The sequence below is a fragment of the Chrysemys picta genome, chromosome 2 (genome assembly GCF_011386835.1).
Source record: "Chrysemys picta bellii isolate R12L10 chromosome 2, ASM1138683v2, whole genome shotgun sequence".
Taxonomy (NCBI): Eukaryota; Metazoa; Chordata; order Testudines; family Emydidae; genus Chrysemys; species Chrysemys picta.
In genome coordinates this window covers 20161177-20181719 of record NC_088792.1, presented here as the reverse complement: position 1 = coordinate 20181719, position 20543 = coordinate 20161177, and the positions used below count along the sequence as shown (strand labels likewise).

Genomic DNA, 20543 nt, shown 5'->3' with positions numbered 1-20543 from the left:
AACCATCGAATCCCTTACTTATTAAGATGGTTGTATCTGGCAAAAATGGCTACATGTTGCCAATAGGGCTGTCGATTAATCACAGTTAACTCTCACAATTAACTAAAAAAAAAATGGCAATAAAAAAAATTAATTGCGAGTAATTGCACTGTTAAACAATAGAATACCAATTGAAATTTATTAAATATTTTTGGATGTTTTCCTACATTTTCAAATATATCAATTTCAATTACAACACAGAATACAAAGTGTATAGTGCTCACTTTATATTATTTTTATTACAAATATTTGCACTGTAAAAATGATAAACAAAAGAAATAGTATTTTTCAATTCACCTCATACAAGTACTGTAGTGTAATTTCTTTATCGTGAAAGTGCAACTTACAAATGTAGATTTTTTTGTTACAAAACTACACTCAAAAACAGAACAATATAAAACTTCAGAGCCTACAAGTCCACTCAGTCTTACTTCTTGTTCAGCCAATAGCTAAGAGAAACAAGTTTGTTTACATTTACAGGAGATAATGCTGCCCACTTCTTAATTACAATGTCACCTGAAACAGATGAACAGCTGTTGCATGGCACTGTTGTAGCCGGCATCGCAATATATTTATATGCCAAATGCACTAAAGATTCATGTGCCTCTTCATGCTTCGGTCATCATTCCAGAGGACATGCGTCCATGCTGACTGAACTCCTTGGGGGAGAGTTGTTTGTCCTCTGCTCCATTTTACCCACATTCTGCCATATATTTCATGTTATAGCAGTCTCGGATGATGACCCAGCACATGTTGTTCGTTTTAACAACACTTTCACTGCAAATTTGACAAAATACAAAGAAGATACCAATGTGAAATTTCTAAAGATAGCATGCGACCCAAGATTTAAAAATCTGAAGTGCCTTCTAAAATCTGAGAGGGATGAGATGTGGAGCATGCTTTTAAAAATCTTAAAAGAGGAACACTGGTGCGGAAACTACAGACACCAAACCACCAAAAAAGAAATCCACCTTCTGCTGGTGGCATTAGACTCAGATGATGAAAATGAACGTGCATCGGTCCACACTGCTTTGGATCGTTATCGAGCAGAACCCATCAGCATGGACGCATGTCTCCTGGAAGAGTGGTTGAAGCATGAAGGGACATATGAATCTTTAGCGCATCTGGCACCTAAATATCTTGTGACGCTGGCTACAACAGTGCCATGTGAATGCCTGTTCTCACTTTCAGGTGACATTGTAAAGAAGAAGCAGGCAGCATTATCTTCTGCAAATGTAAATAAACTTGTTTGTCTGAGCAATTGGCTGAAAAAGAAGTAGGACTGATTGGACTTGTAGGCTCTAAAGTTTTACATTGTTTAATTTTTGAGTGCAGGCTTTTTGTACATAATTCTACATTTGTAAGTTCAACTTTCATGATAAAGAGATTGAACTACAGTACTTGTATTACGTGAATTGAAAAATACTATTTCTTTTGTTTTTTTATAAAGTGAGCACTGTACACTTTGTATTCTGTGTTGTAATTGAAATCAATATATTTGAAAATGTAGAAGACATCCAAACATAAAAAATAGAAAGCAAAACTGAAAAAAGGATTTAAAAAGCCAATGGAACATAGAAAAGGTCGGGAGGGGAAGAGAGAATGGACAAGAGAAAGTGAAATGGAAACAACATATTCACATAAAAACATAATAATTGCAAAGGCATCTTTTTAAATAAACTAAAAAGTGAGCTTATGAGCCTTTTATGAATCAGAGACTACAACATCTTGTGAGAGATTTCTTCACCTTGTCTCCAAAACTGGGCCCAGCAATTGAGCAGAGATTTCTAAAGGGTTAGCATTCATGGCACAAACAATATGTTGCCTGTTAAGCATTTATATTAACTCTAGGATTAAAATCATGCTGGATGATTGGTTTGACATTGGTGATTTTTCTCTAGGGAATCATTCTGTATTCACTGTGTAAAGTCTACAGTCCTTTATAATGGTGAAAGTGTAAATAAGAAAAGCGGCCAGGGTATCGGATATGTTTCTGGAAAAGCACTGCAGCTTAAGAAGCCTTTGTGGAGATAGTCTGACCTCCACTGGGTCAGGACTGTGCTCAGTCTGTTCCTTGTACCAACTTAAACACATCTTGTTCTCAGGTTGGAAACCTTTTATCATAAAGCCATAAATCCTGCAAACCATTACTTGTGCGAGTAATTCCATGAGTAAAAGTTTGCAAGATTGTGCTTCAGTGGTTTTAAAATAAAAACATTGGTCCCAGTTATCATGATGTCCTGTATTTTTCTATTTTGTAGAATTGAGGACATACCACCACCTACTAAAAAGCTCTCACCAGAATTGACCCCAATGGTGCTCTTCACAGGATTTGAGCCAACACAAGTCCAGCAGTATATCAAGGTGACTTTCATATTTGTCACTTATGCACAATATTTTGGAACATTTAGCAACTTTAGATTATTTTCCCTAATACATCAAGTTTAATTTGGGGCTACAAGCCTTTATCAGAATAGGCCTAATAGATATAAAGAGAGAAAATTGTAGGGAATGGTTTTAAAACAGTAGAGAGTATAGTTTTCGGTAAATTGAGTTTTATTTGCTAGTTATATCCAAGTTAGCATTACTCAGGTACTTCATGCTTGTGTCTTATTTTTTCTTTCCTAATGTTCATTTTCAAAGAGGGGAGGATACCTTCAGTACCTCCAATAGCAAACCAAATGACCAAGTTCAGGCGAGGAACGTATGAATTACCATATTGAATCAGACCCAAGGTCAATCTAGTGCAGTATCTTGTCTCTGACTCTGTGCAGCAGCAGATGCTTCAGAGGAAGGTGCAAGATTACCCCATATCTGCCTACTCTGTGTTGTCTATCTCCCATGAATGTTTAATCCTGCTTCTTCACAGACATTGTTTTAAATTTTAAAGCATGAGATTTTATATCCCTTCCAAAACTTATTAACTGTTAAAACTCTGGATATTCTTGTTACCCATATAAAAGTCCAATCCCTCTTTGAACCTTGCTACATACTTGGAGCTAGATTCAGAAATGAATTTAGGTGTGGCGATGTTCAGCCTCAACATGCCTAACCATGCCTAGAAAATACCTGGGATTCCCAAAGCCTGAATTAGATGCTCAGGCTCCTTATACAATGCATGGGGAGAGATAGGCTCCTCAGAATGGGAGTCAGAAAAGCAAACACATTAAATGGCTCCCTGTCTAAGCCAGCCAATGGGAGATGCCAAGCAGAGGGGTGTGTCCTAAGCCCCACCCCTCTCAGAGAGGAAGACCTCCCTCATAAGTTTTAGCCCAGTGAGGTGTATTCCACATATAGGTACACACATGTCTGAGTCCAACTTCCAATGTGACCAGGGAAACACTGGATCCGACAGGCCCACCAGCTGATTCTCCCCATACCCCAAGATGGTCCGAGACCTATGTCTCTCTGGAGGACATTTTTGCTCTCCCCTATCCTCACTCCCCACTACTCTGAGGTTTGCCTTTATTCACAGACATAATTGATGCAGAAGAGCTTCCTCTTCTGTGGTCATGGGGTCTCTCTCCTCTCCCACCCTTGAACCTGGGTACCGTATCACTGGTTCTGCCAGAAGTTCAGGATCCAGCATTTTCATCTGATGAGTTAGAGGTTTCAGAAGAGCCCCTACCCTATCATGCAGAAACGGGCCTAAAGAGAGCAGGGTTCCATCCTGCAATCAAAATAGGCCTTTCTGAGAAACAGGTGGTACCCAGTGCTATGGGGTTCTCCTCAGCCGGTTTAGCCTTCATACTGGCATTACCCAGAATCAGTACATGAACCTTACTTGCCATCTCTTGGCCAACACCAGCTGGCTCCATTGGAATATGTAGAAGACTGAGCTGAACTGAATCCAACAGTTCTGATGGTTTTGGGAGCAATTTCATTGTCTTTCCCAGATGAGGCAGCTATGCCATCTTCACCATCTCTGCCTGATGACTAGAGGCAATATCAGTAGCTCCTACAAAGGGTGGTGTCCACACTCCAGATACAGCTTGAAGAGGTTCAGGGGTCGCAACATAGATTTGCCCACAAATGGAGGGCTTTCGCAACAGACAAATGGGTGCTGGAAATTATTCACTATGGCTATCTGATCACATTTCTATCAATCCCTATCCCCAAACTTACTTCCTGGCTCCTTTGCTGGGACTAGTCACACGAGGAAATTCTGCATAAGAAGTGGACTCCCTTCTCCACTGGGGAGCCATAGAAAGAGTTCCTTCTCAGCATCAAGGGAAAGGATTCTACTCCCCATACTTGTTAGTCCCCAAAATGAATGGGAGATGGAGTCTGATTCTCGACCTAGGCCAACTAAATATATTATTCATCCAAAAAATTAAAATTCTGCATGGTCACACTGGCATCAATAATTCTCTCTCTGTAAGAGGGCAAACTGTTTGTTAAATAGTTTGCCTTCTTCAATGGAGGGAATTATTGATGCCAGTGTGACCATGCTGAATTTTGATTTTCACACAGACATTCTTTCATACAGACATTTACCCATCCCACAGAAGGTTCCTCTTTGGTGAAGACAATTACCAATGCAGAGCCCAGTTTGGCCTAGCTACGGAACCCCAGGTCTTTGCAAAAGTCTTTTCAGTGGTGGCAGCCTGGATAAGAAGAAGTTGGTTTTCCATCTTCCTGTAACTTAACAACTGGCTTATGACAGTGTGGCGGGGCAGTGACTCACTGGTGCAGCGCCTCCTGCTGGTCATCTCAGGAATTAGCTCTTTCCAACCCAGAGCGCCTTCTGCAGGCCGGTAACTTGCACGCCACTGGCCCCGGGGTGTCCCTCTACTTCAGGGTTCTGCCCCCAGCAGCAACCCACTTTCTCTGGGTCTCCCCGCCCAGGGGAACCCCCAACCCTCTATCCCTACCTTGCCTCAGTGGCTACTGCCAGTTATCATCTAGCCCCTGCTCACTGGGGCAGACTGCAGTCTGTAAACCACTTGTCATCAGCATGGGGGTTAGGATCTGCTGCCTTTGCCTATCTCTGGGCTGCCTTTTGTAGGCCCTTTACCAAGGCCTGCAGCCTGGGGTTTTTCTAGGATGGAGTTCCCCATCTCCCACTGCCCTTCCCCAGCACTGCTCCACCCTAGGTATCCTTCTCAGCTCCCAGGCAGCCAGGTCCTTCTGTCTCAAAAAGCTAGAGAGAGAGTGTCTTCCAGTCTCTGGCCCTCAGCCCTCTTATAGGGCCAGCCATGGCCTGATTGGGGCGTAGCCCCACCTGTGGCTGCTTTCCCCTAATCAGCCTAGCTTTTCCCCCACCCCAGCCCTCTCCCAGGGCTGTTTTAAGCCCTTCAGGTCATGAGCGGGGTGACCACCCTGCTACAGACAGATCATAAAGGAAGTCCAGTTGGCTACCCAATTCCTGCTCCATTTACTATCTTCCTTGGGAATTTGTGTCACCCAAGAAAAGTGCACTTTGACCACCACAAGGTCCATAGATTTCATGGGAGCGACCTTGGACATAACTACAGCGAGAGCCTATTTACTTACCAAGATATTCCATGCAATGGAAGAGCTCATAAAACAGGTCATTCTCTGACTTCAGTCAGAACTTGCCTTTCCCTTTTTGGTCACATGGCCTCATGCACACATATGACACCATTTGCCAGGCTTCATCTTTGTTGCCTGCAAAATCAGTCCATCTTCTCACCAGAAAAAGTCCATCTCAATGCCAGAATAACTGTTCCGTCCAAGTTTCTGGCCTTTCTCGTCTGGTGGACGAAGCTGGAGAAAGTTTGAGTGGGGACTCCTTTGCTCACACCTACAACTGACGCAACGATTGCTATTGATGCCTCGCTCTTAGTTTGGGGAGCTCATATGGACAAACATACTGCATAAGGCATCTGAACCCCTGGGGGAGTCCAGGGTGTCTATCCATTTACTGGAACTAAGAGCAATCCACCTGCGGGCAATGCTTTCCTCCCAATCATCTGGTCCCAGGATATCCAGATAGTGTGGTTGTCCTATTGTCTAACATTATCTTCCCTCCTCCCATGATGACTAAATTCCTGAAAGGACTTCTTAGATCCTTCCCACTGCTGGTGAAGCCAGTTCTTCATTGGGACCTCAACCTCATTCTTTCTTCTCTCTCCAAACCTTCTTTTGAACCTTTAGCCACATGTTCTATGTCCCATCTGTCAATGAAAGTTGCCTTCCTAGGCACCATCACATCAGCCAAGAGAGTCAGCGAGCTGGGAGCAATGATGGCAGATCCACCATATACTGCCTTCTATAAAGAAAAGGTCTCTCTTTGGCCCCACCTAAAATGCATCACCAAAATAATTCCAGAGTTTCACATGAATCAAATCATCCAACTTACGGATACTTTTCCCCAAAACTGCATGCCTCTGATGAGGAGAGAGAAAGCTTCAATCTCTGTACATCCTAAGAGCACAGGCATTGATCTGCAAAGAAAAACGGTGATTAGAAAGACACCTAGACTTTTTGTTTACTATAGCAGAGAGATTGAGTGGTCAAGCTACATCTGCACAGAGACTTTCTAAATGGATCTCTGATTGCATTATCCTTTGTTACCAGCTAGCTCACATCCCTGCCCCAGAGAGGGTGAGGGCCCATTCCCCCAGAGTACAAGCAACCTCTACTGCATGTACGTGAGACTAGACTACTGCATTTCTACCAGAGAGATATAGGGCAGCTATCTGGAGTGCCTTTCACACCTTCACAAAACATTACGCTTTGGTCCAGTCTTCTACTACAGATGCAACTATGAGGACAGAAGTATTACAGTCAGCCATCATTTCTGCATCCTTGCACCCATCTTCTGTTTGACTACTGCTTGCTAATCTCCCACATGTGGAATACACATAGGAACTATCACTGGAAGAAGAAAAGGAGCGTACTTTCCTGTAACTAAAGTCTCTTTGAGATGTGCGGTTCCTAGCTGTATTCCACTACCTCTCCTCCATCCCCTCTGCTGTAGATCATAACTGGATTTGTGGTAGGAGAAGGAACTGGAGAGGCGCCAGTCTGCACCGCCTCCCATATATACCCTAGGTTCAGAGCATGAGGAGAACTGTGCATGTGCAGAACAATGTACTCTGCTTAGTGAAAATCTCCAGACTCAGGCGCATGGTGTGTATGCATACCCATGTGTGGAATACAGATAGGGACCACACTTCTAGAAGAACCTCCAGTTACAGATAAACATTATACAGTATAAATGGAGGTTACTTATCTAAACAAAAGCTCCCTGTTGTTACAGTTGTTTTGTCTTTGATATTTACATGGCATAGATTTGTAAACATATTGAAACTTCCTACATAAAATAAATAGGTGTTTTTTAAAGTGTGTGCACTTCATAGATGTACCAATTTAACGTTTATAAGATTCATATATGTGCCCTATAGGAAGTGAATATTGGGGTGTTCAATTGGTTTGGAATGAAACTTTCATATCTTCCCTCAGGCCCAGATAGTTTTGCCTGAACATCGTCCAAGTAAGCATGATATGAGGAGGATTTGCTGGGGTGTCACAGAGTCTGCCTTCCTTAGTACCACCACCACTAGCAATCAACAGAGCATCGCTATAGAACTCCATAGCAGCTAATGCAGCCTCTGGGATGCAATAGTTTGATAACTGCTTTATGCTTCCCACTTTATCCTTTTTAATGTTTTTATTAATGTAATCTTAAAAAAAAATGATAAAAGGTTTAGTCTTGAGAAAAGAAGACTTGGTTGGTGGAGGGGAGGGAGCAGTCCTAATAGTCTTCAAATATATTAAGAGCTGTTATGAAGGGGTCAATTGTACTGCATCTCCACTGAAGATAGGACAAGAAGTAATGGGCTTAATCTGCAGCAAGGGAGATGTAGGTTAAATAGTAGGAAAAGCTTTCCAACTATAAGGATAATTAAGCACTGGAATAGTTTTCCAAGGGTGGTTGTGTAATCCCCATCATTGGAGGTCTTTAAGAACAGATTAGGTTATCTAGATGATCTAGGTTTATTTGGTCCTGCCTCAATAGAGAGGACTGGATTAGATGACTTCTGAAGATCCCTTCTAGCACTACATTTCTATAATTCTATGATTCTAACTTTCAGAAACTCTACATTCTTGGGGGTGAAGTAGCAGAATCTGCACAGAAATGCACACATCTAGTTGCCAGCAAAGTGACCCGTACTGTAAAGTTCCTGACAGCAATTTCAGTAGTCAAGCACATAGTAACTCCGGAGTGGTTAGAAGAGTGTTTCAAATGCCAGAAATTTGTTGGTAAGTGAATACTAGAGTCACTCATATAGATAAACTGAACAATATTTTTTTTAAAAGTATGCAAGGGTGGTAATTATATTTGAACAAAACATATTTTTTTGTGATTGATTTTGTTTAGACCACTATTTTGGAATGTGATATTAGGCATTCAGTTATTGTCTGAATAAATTGTACGTAAAAATTCAAACATAATTCTCTTCAGACATAGTTGACAGCTAAGACCTTAGCAGTCTGTTTTGTATTTTAGAACCGACAAAATGTTTAATTTTTAAAAAATATTTCATGGTTGAATAAGGGTTCTGCTATCAGTGTAGTGGTATCATAGGAACAAAATTCACTTGGTTTTCTATTAACTTTTTCTCTTTCAATTAAAGCCCTTTGCCTTCAGCTCTCCGCATGGTTTAATACCAATTACTTCACCCAAAGGAAAGAAAACTAGTTCCTTTTTTCTTAACTTTTAATAACATTATTCCTTTGTTTTAAATGTTCTGAATTATCAAATAGCATAGTATGCACTAATATTACTTAAAGCCTTCATAAGCCTCCCTCCCTTTTCTTTATTTCTGTTCTCTGCATACCAACTATAATTTTAACTAGTGCTTCATCCACTTGCACTTCTGCTGCTTTTTAGATGTCTAGGTTGGTTGGTTGGTTTGTTTGGGGTTTTCTGGGGGGAGGGGGAGATGGTTTAAAAAAAAAAACTGCACATTTTATGCATTATGTTGGTAGGCATTACTATAATGTAGACAAAGAAAAAATAACTAATGTTGATCCACCCTTTTCTTTAAATCAAATTAGGTATGCTTAACAGGAATTTTTCTGAAGTAAAGATGAAAGCTTGAGTGCAATGCACTTGTGGATAAAAGTGCATTTAGGACTGGAAGTGTGTGTGAGTGTGTACGTATGTATATATAATCCTAGCAGGTAACCATCAAGAGATCCATCCTCCTGTCGCCCATTCCCAGCTTCTGGCAAACAGAGGTTAGGGACACCATCCTTGCCCATCCTGGCTGTTAGCAATTGATGGACCTAGCCTCCATGAATTTATCTAGTTCTTTTTGAATCCTGTTATAGTCTTGGCCTTCACAACATTCTCTGGCCGAGTTCCACAAAGTTCCTGTTAAGCACACCTAATTTGACTGTGCATTGTGTGAAGAAATACTTCCTTTTGTTTGTTTTAAACCTGTTGCCTATTAATTTCATTTGGAGACCCTAGTTCTTGTGTTATGAGAAGGCATAACTAATACTTCCTTATTTACTTTCTCTACACCCATCATGATTTTATAGACCTCTATCATATCCCACCTTTAGTCGTCTCTTTTCCAAGCTGAAAAGTCCCAATCTTATTAATCTCTCCTGATATGGAAGCTGTTCCATACCCCTAATCATTTTTGTTGCCCTTTTCTGAACCCTTTCCAATTCTAATATATCTTTTTTGAGATGGGGAGACCACATCTGCATGCAGTATTCAAGCTGTGGGCGTACCATGGAGTTATATAGAGGCAATATGACATTTTCTGTCTTATTATCTATCCCTTTCTTACTGATTCCCAACGTTTTGTTAGCTTTTTTGAGTGCCACTGCACATTGAGTGGCTGTTTTCAGATAACTAGTCACAATGACACCAAGATCTCTCTCTTGACCGGTAACAGCTAATTTAGACCCCATAATTTTATATGTAGAGTTGGGATTATGTATCCAATGTGCATTACTTTGTATTTATCAACATTGAATTTCATCTGTCATTTTGTTGCCCAGTCACCCAGTTTTGTGAGATCCCTTTGTAGCTCTTCACAGTCTGCTTTGGACTTAACTATCTTGAGTAATTTTGTATCATCTCCAAATTTTGCCATCTCACTGTTTACCTGTTTTTCCAGATCATTTATGAATATGTTGAATAGTACTGGTCCCAGTACAGAGCTCTGGGGGACACTATTTACCTCTCTCCATTCTGAAAACTAACCATTTATTCCTACCTTTTGTTTCCTATCTTTTAACCAGTTACCAACCCATGAGAACACCTTCCCTCTTATCCACTGACAGCTTACTTTTCTTAAGAGCCTTTGGTGAAGAACCTTGTCAAAGGCTTTCTGGAAATCTAAGTACACTATATCCACTGGATCCTCCTTGTTCACATGCTTGTTGACCCCCACAAAGAATTCTAATAGATTGGTGAGGCATGATTTCCCTTTACAAAAAACACGTTGACTCTTCCCCAACAAATGTTGTTCATCTATGTGTCTGACAATTCTGTTTTTTATTATAGTTTCAACCAGTTTGCCTGGTACTGAAGTCATGTTTACGGGCCTGTAATTGCCGGGATTACCTCTGGAGCCCTTTTTAAAAATTAGCATCACATTAGCTATCCTCCATTCATTTGGTACAGAGGCTGATTTAAATGATAGGTTACAAACCACAGTTAGCAGTTCTGCAATTTCACATTTGAGTTCCTTCAGAACCCTTGGGTGAATACCTTATGGTCCTAGTGACATATTACTGTTTGATTTATCAATTTGTTCCAAAAGGTCCTCTAGTGATACCTCAATCTGGGACAATTCCTCAGATTTGTCACTTAAAAAGAATGGCTCAGGTTTGGGAATCTCCCTCACATCCTCAGCTATGAAGACCGATGCAAAGAATTCATTTAGTTTCTCCGCAATGGCCTTATTGTCCTTGAGTGCTCCTTTAGCATTTCGATCATCCAGTGGCCCCACTGGTTGTTTAGCAGACTTCCTGCTTCTGATGTACTTACAGATTTTTTTGCTATTACATTTTGATCTTTGGCTAGCTGTTCTTGAAATTCTTTTTTTGGCCTTCCTAATTACATTTTTACACTTCACTTGCCAGAGTTTATGCTCCTTTCTATTTTCCTTACTAAGATTTAATTTCCTCGTTTTAAAGGATGCCTTTTTGCCTCTCGCTGCATCTTTTATAGCTTAGCTTCTTACAGTTGGTATGGCTAATTCCACTTTTTCATGTTCTCTGTATTATGTGTGTATATATATCTTCTTACTATATGTTCCATTCTATGCATCTGATGAAGTGGGCTGTAGCCCACGAAAGCTTATGCTCAAGTAAATTGGTTAGTCTCTAAGGTGCCACAAGTACTCGTGTTCTTTTTGCGGATACAGACTAACACGGCTGCTACTCTGAAACCTGTCAATTTTTGTGTAGTTCCCCTTTTTGAAATTAAATGCTACCATGTTGAGCTGCTGTGATGTTTTCCCTGCCACAGGGATGTTAAATTTAATTACATTGTGGTCATATTATCAGGCGGTCCAGCTATATTCACCTATTTAATCATATCCTGTGCTCCACTTAGAAACTTTATCTCTGCATCCTGTCCTGAGGTGATATGTACCCAGTCAATATGGGGATAGTTGAAATCCCCCGTTGTTGTTGAATTTATTTTTATAGTCTCTCTAATCTCCCTGAGCATTTGACAATCACTATCACCACCCTGGTCAGGTGGTCGGTAGTATATCCCTACTGCTATATTCTTATTATTCGAGCATGAAATTACTATCCATAGAGATTCTGTGGTACAGTTTGGTTCACTTAAGATTTTTACTTCATTTCATTCTACCCTTTCTTTCACATACAGTGCCACTTCCCCACCAGCACGACCTGTTTTGTCCTTCTGATATATTTTGTACACTGGTATTACTGTGTCCCATTGATTATCCTCATTCCACCAAGTTTCTGTGATGCCTATTTTATAGCAATATAAAAACTTGTCACTTTTTAGCTGTTTGCCATTACATGATGTAATTGAATGGGATTTTTTTTCATGTAACTGTTTCTCATCATATCCTATGCATATTTTATCATCTTCCATCCTCTCCTCCTTACTAGGACATAGAGAATCTCCATTTATAGATCCTCCCCTAGGGATGTCTCTGTCCAAACCATGTGCTTCTCCACCCCTGTCAGCTTTCCCCCAGCCCTTAGTTTAAAAACTGCTCTACAACCTTTTCATAAATGGGGATAAATGCATTAATGTGGCTTGAAGCTCTCCAATACAGAAGTTGTGGGGCCCATATAGGATAGAAAATGCTGTGAAATCTACAAAGTAAACACAGCAAAAATACAGAAATATATTAAGAATTTTTGTCAGTCAGTAATTTTGGTCGATCCTCAATAATAGTAAAATTAAATTATAATTAAAACACATTTTATACAGGGGTCGTGACTTTTAAATGGACAACATTGTTTAGTAGCTTGACTTCAATAAAAGGCAGTTTTTTATTAAAAGCAATGAGATTATGCTCATGTTACACCAAAACAAGTGAGGTTTTTACCAGATTTTTTACCATTCGTTTTTTATAACAATTTGAAATAAGGTTTGAATCTGGGCAAAGGGTTATGTTGACATCTTTTCTTCCTTTGTCACATTTGTAACGTGTATATTTTCTTTTCCAGATGAGCAGAACTTCATGCTCCGAGATGCAGAAGCTGAGGTGCTTTTCTGCTTCAGTTTAGAGGAGTCTCTAAAGAGAGCACAAGTGGCTCCACTTTTTAAGGTACACACTTTTTAATAACATGCGTAAATACATATATGTTTTTCATTGCTACAATAAAAGACAAAACATGCTTGGTCACTCATTTCATAGACTCATAGACTTTAAGGTCAGAAGGGACCATTATGATCATCTGGTCTGACCCCCTGCATGCTGCAGGCCACAAAACCGTCCCTACCCTTCCCTTGACTCTGCTGATGAAGTCCCAAATCCTGTGTCTTGGTGACTTCAATTTGCAGAGAACCCTCCTGCTAGCGATCCCTGCCCCATGCTGCGGAGGAAGGCGAAAAACCTCCAGGGCCTCAGCCAATCTACCCTGGAGGAAAATTCCTTCCCAACCCCAAATATGGCGATCAGTAAGACCCCGAGCATGTGGGCAAGAGTCTCCAGCCTGACCCTTGTTAGTCATTGTACTATTTACCTGCTATTGCTCGGTATTCCCCACCAATTATGTCTTACCATTAAACCATTCCCTCCATAAACTTATCTAATTTAATCTTAAAACCAGACAGGTCCCTCGCCCCCACCGTTTCCCTCGGAAGGCCGTTCCAATATTTCACCCCTCTGACGGTCAGAAACCTTCGTCTAATTTCAAGCCTAAACTTCCCCACTGCCAGTTTATATCCATTCGTTCTCGTGTCCACATTAGTACTAAGCTGGAATAATTCCTCTCCCTCCCTGGTATTTATCCCTCTGATATATTTAAAGAGAGCAATCATATCCCCCCTCAGCCTTCGTTTTGTCAGACTAAACAGCCCCGAGCTCCTCTAGTCTCCTTTCATACGACAGGTTTTCCATTCCTCTGATCATCCTAGTGGCCCTTCTCTGCACCCGTTCCAATTTGAGTTCATCTTTTTTAAACATGGGAGACCAGAACTGCACACAGTACTCCAAATGAGGTCTCACCAGCGCCTTGTACAACGGAAGCAGCACCTCCTTATCCCTACTAGATATACCTCGCCTAATGCATCCCAAGACCGCATTGGCTTTTTTCACCGCCACGTCACATTGTCTACTCATAGTCATCCTTCGGTCTACAAGAACCCCTAGGTCCTTCTCCTCTTCCGTTACTTCTAACCAATGCGTCCCCATCTTGTAACTAAAATTGTTGTTAGTCATCCCTAAATGCATCACCTTACACTTTTCACTATTAAATTTCATCCTATTTCTGATACTCCAATTCACAAGCTCATTCAAGTCTCCCTGCAGAATATCCCTATCCTCCTCCGAATTGGCAACGCCTCCCACCTTCGTATCATCCGCAAACTTTATCAGTCTACTCCTGCAATCGGTTCCGAGGTCAGTTATAAATAGATTAAATAAAATGGGTCCCAAAACCGAACCCTGAGGAACTCCACTGGTAACCTCCCTCCAACCTGACAGTTCACCCTTCAATACGACCCGCTGCATTCTGCCCATTAACCAATTCCTTATCCACCTCTGGATTTTCATATCGATCCCCATCTTTTCCAGCTTAACCAATAATTCCTCCTGGGCTACAGTATCAAACGCTTTACTGAAATCCAGGTATATTAGGTCCACCGCATTTCCCTTATCTAATAAGTCCGTTACTTTCTCGAAGAAGGAGATCAGATTCGTTTGGCACGATCTGCCCTTCGTAAAACCATGTTGTAAATTATCGCACTTGCCATTAACCTCAAGGTGCTCAACTAGTTTCTCTTTCTTTGATCAATCTTAAATGTATTTTTCTGATAATTATCAATGCTTTTCCCAAACATGTGCTTAAGTAAAAAGACAGCTTTCCTGGTAGGCATGCGCATAGGCAAGAAGGCAGAGTAACACAAAAGGCTAAAAACGTAGGTGTCTAAAACCAAATGAAAGAACTCCCTGGAGTGTGTTATTGCTATTAGCTGAAATTTATACATGTACTTATAGGGGAAACAATCTTGCATATATGTTTTCTGCACAATGCTGATACATGTGACATTTTTATTGTTAGCATTGAATTAGAATTCCACTTGGAACCAAAGTTTTAATGCAGTTTCATAATCTTTTAAAGCAGTTTGACTTCTTAATAGAAAACATATATGCAAGCTAGTTTCATCTGTATAATCACTTTACTTTCAGACTCCTGTTAAGAGCAGAATGATGTGATTCTTCTAAGAATATTTGTATAGGTAGATTTCTAAATATTTCATGTAAAACTTACAATGAAATAACCTGACAATTACTAAAATCATGTCAGATAGTGTTGCTATTGGTATACACTACATCTGTATCACTATTGGTTTTATTCTTATACTTAAAGAAAAAGAAAAAGTTGGCCTTTCTGTGCTACGTTTTCACAGCAAACAAGGAAACCATTCACCTTTGTCCTGAGAGCAATACATAATGAGACATACCTCATCTAAAAGATGACTTTCCTGAACTTTGTCCCAGGATTGTGCATTATAAGAAACAATTTTAGATTTGGAGTGGAAGTGTTGTTTTAACAGAGACCAATTTACTTAGGCATGTCAAAATAACTCTTTAGGGATTGAGCATAAAACCTTTTGCACCTGGCATAGTTCAGTCAGAAATTCGGAAGCCAAAAATAATGTAAAATTTCAATTTTTTTCTGGAAGTAAAGTTGGCTGGAGGGTCAAAGAAGTTAAAATAGCATCTCTTTACCAGTTCAGATGGCAAGCAAGTAGGAACAGATAAAATACACTTTATATAATCACCTTTATTAACCGTCTCAAGCAGGCAGAAAGCTAGTTGTAGTTTTGTTGGCAGACCATAGAAATTTGTGGTTATAAACGGGACAATAAGAAATTGTCAGTGAAACTAGATAGCTAGATAGAAATAGAAATTTAGTGGTTATAAATTGGAAAATAAGACTCACCTTTTCTTTGTGGAAGTCCTTTTGCTAGCCATTGGGCAACCACACAGTTGAAATAGGGGTGTTTCTTTTTGCATCCTTACCTAACTGCTGTTTAATATTCATTAAGAAAATATTTATCATTTGAAGGTTTTATGGTCATTATTGTAAGCGTCACAGAAAGATTTGAGGTAAATAGGGGCAGATCTTCAGTTAGTGTAAGTTATCATAGCTCTTAATGGAGCTATGACAGTTTACACCAGCAGAAGATCTGCTTCATAATTTTTAAAATGACCCTTGCATTATAGTGGATGTCAGCACTATACACATATCAGATGCTAAAGGATCAAAAGTTGTACTCTTCACTTTCCCCTTTTTTACATTTTATTTATATATGTGTATGTATATATTTTAAAAAAAAGATTTTTGTTTTTAGGGGAAATACTTTTACATTACACCTGGAATTTGTCCTAGCCTTTCCACCATGAAGGCAATTGTGGAATGTGCAGGAGGAAAAGTATTATCCAAACAACCTTCTTTTCGAAAACTTATGGAACACAAACAAAACAAAGTGAGTGCAGTATCACTTGGCTTTCTAAAAATGATGTATAAAATATATTGTTCTCTTATTTGAACTCATATTTAGTTGTTTTTTTAATTTAGAGTTTGTCAGCGATAATCTTGATATCCTGTGAAAATGATCTTCACTTATGTCGAGAATATTTTGCCAGAGGCATAGGTACGTGTGAACTGCTAATAGGATTCCAATTCATAATTTGCTTACTGTATTTATTTTTCATTGTATAAGTACATACACCCATTACTGGGAACAGTCATAGATTTAAAATACAGTTAAAGGAGTACTGTCTACTTACAAACAAACAAACAAACAAAAACACGTGATGAAGCACCTTTTTAATAGTATGTCCTTGGTTTTAAAATGAAATATATAGGGCTTTTCTGCTTACCTGCTGATGTTTGAGCAGACCTGTTACTGTCACCCAATAGTTCAGACCCCTATCTTATCCTTCCTGCCATCTTGTTGTGCAAATTTTCTGCTGCTTTTCAGTTTCAGCTCTGCTACTGCAGAATAGTCTTCCAGGACCAAAAAGACTGCATGTTAGTCATCATACCAATTCATAAGACAGGAAATGCAGTTGACTAGCAACAAATGCACAAACTGCATATCTTTCTCTGTTTTAGGTTTATTTTCTGATCTTTGTATATCTCATAAAATCATTATAATGTAAATAGTAGGTACAGCATTTTCAGATGGAAATGTGATTTTGAAGTTGTCAGTGTCTCCAAGCCAGAGTAATCACACAATTTTTCTTCAAGTAGTGTCCCTATGGGTGCTTCATTCTAGGTGCGCTTGCTCCTTTTGCGCCTTTAATTGGAGATTTCACATAAGTGTCCATTTGGCCTGTGCATGTGTGTTACCCAGTCTCATGCTCCACACCGTGGTTATATGGTGCTCTGTGGGCGAACCATCCTCAGTTCCTTCTCAACCACCTCAGTCTGAGAGAGAACCTTAGCAGTCATCCGTATTGATTTTTACCTCAACTGTGACCCCCTAGCTACTCAAACGAGAAGAAATGGTTACTCAGTGCAGGAACTGGTTCTTTGAGAGGTGTTTCCCTATGGGTGCTTCACTATTCGCCCTCCTTCCCCTCTGCTTTGGAGTTGTGTACTATGGAGCTTCACAGTAGAGAAGGAACTGAGGGCAATTCTGCACAGCGCTATATGCAGCGTTTGGTGTGGAGCATGAAACTACGTAGCATATGTGCAGGCCAAACAGACACTGCTATGTGAAATCTCTGAACAAAGGCACAAGGGGCGCAAGTACACCGAGAGTGGAGCACCCATTGAGATGTGTCCCCCTAAGAACCACAGGCTGAGAAACCATTTCATAGACCCACCTATGACTGATATGAGGCCATCATTGAAGGGCAGGGTTTAAACACTTGGGGCTGTGTTTACTGTGAGGTAGGGGAATTGCCTTGGTACCAATCCTGAAAGATCTGAAGAAAATAAATTTGTCAACAGGACAGAAGAACACTTCAAATACTAATACTAATCCTGCACTAGAGAGGGGATAAGCAGAGAAGTTCTAAATCTGCTGCGTGTAGCAGGGAGGACTGTATACAGTTCCAACTCGCTGCCATAGGCAGTCAGAGAGAACTGAGTGGCAGTTGGGGCTGCACCCCCTTTTATGCCCTCAGGTTTGGGGAACTGGGACATGCAAGGTGCATGTGCGGACCCAGTTGACACTGCTGGCCAAGCTTTCTGAACCTGCATGCATGAGATGCCCAAACACCAATAGCAGGATCCACACAGACAATACTTGCACATCTACATACAGTAGCCACAAATATGGACCCAGTGTAATAACCAACAGTAATCACACTTCAGACAAAAAAACCACAACACTTTCCTAACCAAAGCTTTGATCCTGTGGAGAGACCCCTCTCCCCCTGCACTCCTGTAGTGCTTCAGTGACTGAACTGCACTCTCATGGTGCTTCAGTGATTTACAGGGTTCTTCTCGAACAGAACTTTGTGCAGGATCAGGGCCCATTTCAGGCAAGTGGTCAAGCAGATAGGCCAAGTCAGTATACTTGAGCTGTGTCACACTGATAGAGGAAATAGGGTCAAAGTAAAACAATCCCACAGAGAATGCCCGTCTTCCAGTTCTTCAGTGTTCAATTCTAGGTCTGTCAGTGAACATATCTCAGCTAATCCCCCATGCTCCTTGCGATGTAGAGTGAAGAAGGCTCTCTGTAGTATATTAATCTTGTATATTTTTAAAATATTTCTAGATGTCCATAATGCGGAGTTTGTTCTGACTGGAGTACTTACTCAAACACTGGATTATGAATCATATCCTTTTTATATGAAAACCAAGAAATGTGATTGTTGGGAAAGGTTTTACTAAATGTATTTATATACTAGGAGACAAGGTAAGTTAATACGTTAGTCTGTTGTTTCTGGAGACGTAGGTTCAATTTAAAGTAGAACGAATGTGGTGACTTTTTTTCCAATCACTCATGTGTAGTCTCCTCTATGTTATATTCATCCTCCTCCCTTTTTGCACAGTTGGACCGATCTAGACACAGACTGCTTTGTCTTGAATTTCAGACTTGGGTGGATTTGTGGAAAACATACTTGCTATTTTCCCAGTACTTGACAGATTACTTCAGATTCCCCTGAAGCAGAGAACCCTATGGGGTAGATGAGTTGGGGAATGGTCTGAATAATTAATTTTAAAATGACAAATTTTATCCTGATTACTGAAACTAAACATTTTTGGATTGCAATAATGTATCAAAGATGGATAAAGAAGGTACTACATAAATATGATGTAATTGATTGGGGGGGGGGGCGCTTAAACTTTTTTGGCTTGTTTGAAGTATATTCTAGAAAAGATTATTCTGAACACACAAAGTAGATTGAACAATAGCAACATTTTAAGCAAAAGTATAAATTCTATCTGTCAGTGGTTTCTAGAAGTAGCAAATAGCTCGTTAGTCCAAAATATTGTAAACCCTGTAGATATCCGTAATATTCGCCTAAGAAAAGCAAGCATTATACTTCTTTGAGTTAATGTTTTTATGTAAATTTTTTCTGCACTGATTTTTCAAAGTTGTTTTCCCTTAACAAACTTACATATAAATTTACTTGATGGATAGTAAAATGCCTTATTGCTTCGGAGTCCTTGGAGCATTAAATCTAGCTGTTCCAGCCACCGTGTAAAGTAACTAATACTTCCTGTGAGTGCTGTTTTCCAGCTGTGTTCCTTGGGATGATGAGCAGTTCAAAGCAGGAAAGCAAAAAAAAAACTGCATCTTTTTTAGGATGTGTAATTTTATTATGAGGAAACATAATTTACTATGTTTTGTATTATACTACCGTTTTAAAAGATCCCGTTTTAGATATCATAATTAATTAGTTTGCTAGTTTTTAAATATTTTAACTATGGTACTTCAATCTAAAGGAAAATTTGGATGTGAAAATAAAAATAAAAAGGGCTTGCTGTCTCTTAAGTTATGGATTTGAAGATTGAAAATGTTTTGTACTTTATTTTTATTTCTTACACTCTATTTTCTTTTATATTGGTATTTTGCCCAAGTTTTAAATAAATGTACTATAAATGTTTTACTCTAAATTTTAGTGGTGTTTTTTTAAATATTGTGCAGTTATGGCACTCTGGTAAAAGAAAGCGAATCATTTTTCCAAGTGGTGTGAGATTTTAAGTTTATTTTTTGGGGTATGTTAATATATAAAAGCCAGGTAAATTAAAAGGAAATTCTTGTAAGTGCATAAATGTGTTCCTTTCGACACATTTATAAACTTGGAGGGAGCGACTACAGCCCACACACTCGTAACACTGTTGTGATAACTTTCTTCTGTGTAATCAATTTTATGAAATAAATATTTTTAAAAATCTCTCAAAATTATTTTTAACTTGTATTTTATCAAAAGTGAACTGTTCTTGCAATACACATGCCATTACATCTACTTTATCGCTTTAGATTCTTAATCCTGATCAACAAATAGATAAAAAACCCAGTCTGAGAGCACGTACATTTTGCTTAATCAGCAAGCAGTTATGTCAGGGGAGAGGCATTCTGTTTACTTGTGAAGCACCATGCATGCTGCTGACCCAGTGTAACTCTTGCATTTAAGTGTGCTCTGAATTGCTCAGAAGTATTTTGAACAGTATCTAACCATGTGTTTTAGCAGGCACTATATTCTTATTTAGACACACTTTTTGAGAAGGTTTTGCAAAGGTAGTAATATCAAAAAGTGAGCAAAGCTGATCTTCAGTTTGTCCATAGAAAGCTCGGTTTATATCATACTATTTAATTTATATAAGTATTTAAAACTATGTATTTTGTGTTTTAGAGAATGCATAAAATCTCTGTGGTAATT

At 39.6% G+C, this 20543-nt stretch overlaps 1 protein-coding gene across 5 annotated transcripts in view; it reads left to right on the top strand.

Moving 5' to 3' along the window:
- PAXIP1 (PAX interacting protein 1) overlaps positions 1-20065 on the top strand; it is an 85899-nt gene extending 65834 nt beyond the window's left edge. The window contains exons 15-22 of one of the 5 annotated variants that reach the window (XR_010598205.1): positions 2301-2403; positions 8103-8271; positions 9070-9168; positions 12694-12794; positions 16049-16183; positions 16276-16351; positions 18431-18491; positions 19278-20065. Coding sequence is in view for 3 of the 5 variants with exons in the window: in XM_065582729.1 (XP_065438801.1) it covers positions 2301-2403; positions 8103-8271; positions 12694-12794; positions 16049-16183; positions 16276-16351; positions 18431-18546 (700 nt within the window). In the remaining 2 variants the exon portion in view is untranslated. Of the gene's footprint in view, positions 1-2300; positions 2404-8102; positions 8272-9069; positions 9169-12693; positions 12795-16048; positions 16184-16258; positions 16352-18430; positions 18669-19277 lie in introns of those variants that run through there. The other 4 variants (XR_010598204.1, XM_005297195.5, XM_065582728.1 and 1 more) reach the window with 4 other exon arrangements.
- The last annotated feature ends 478 nt before the right edge of the window (positions 20066-20543 follow it).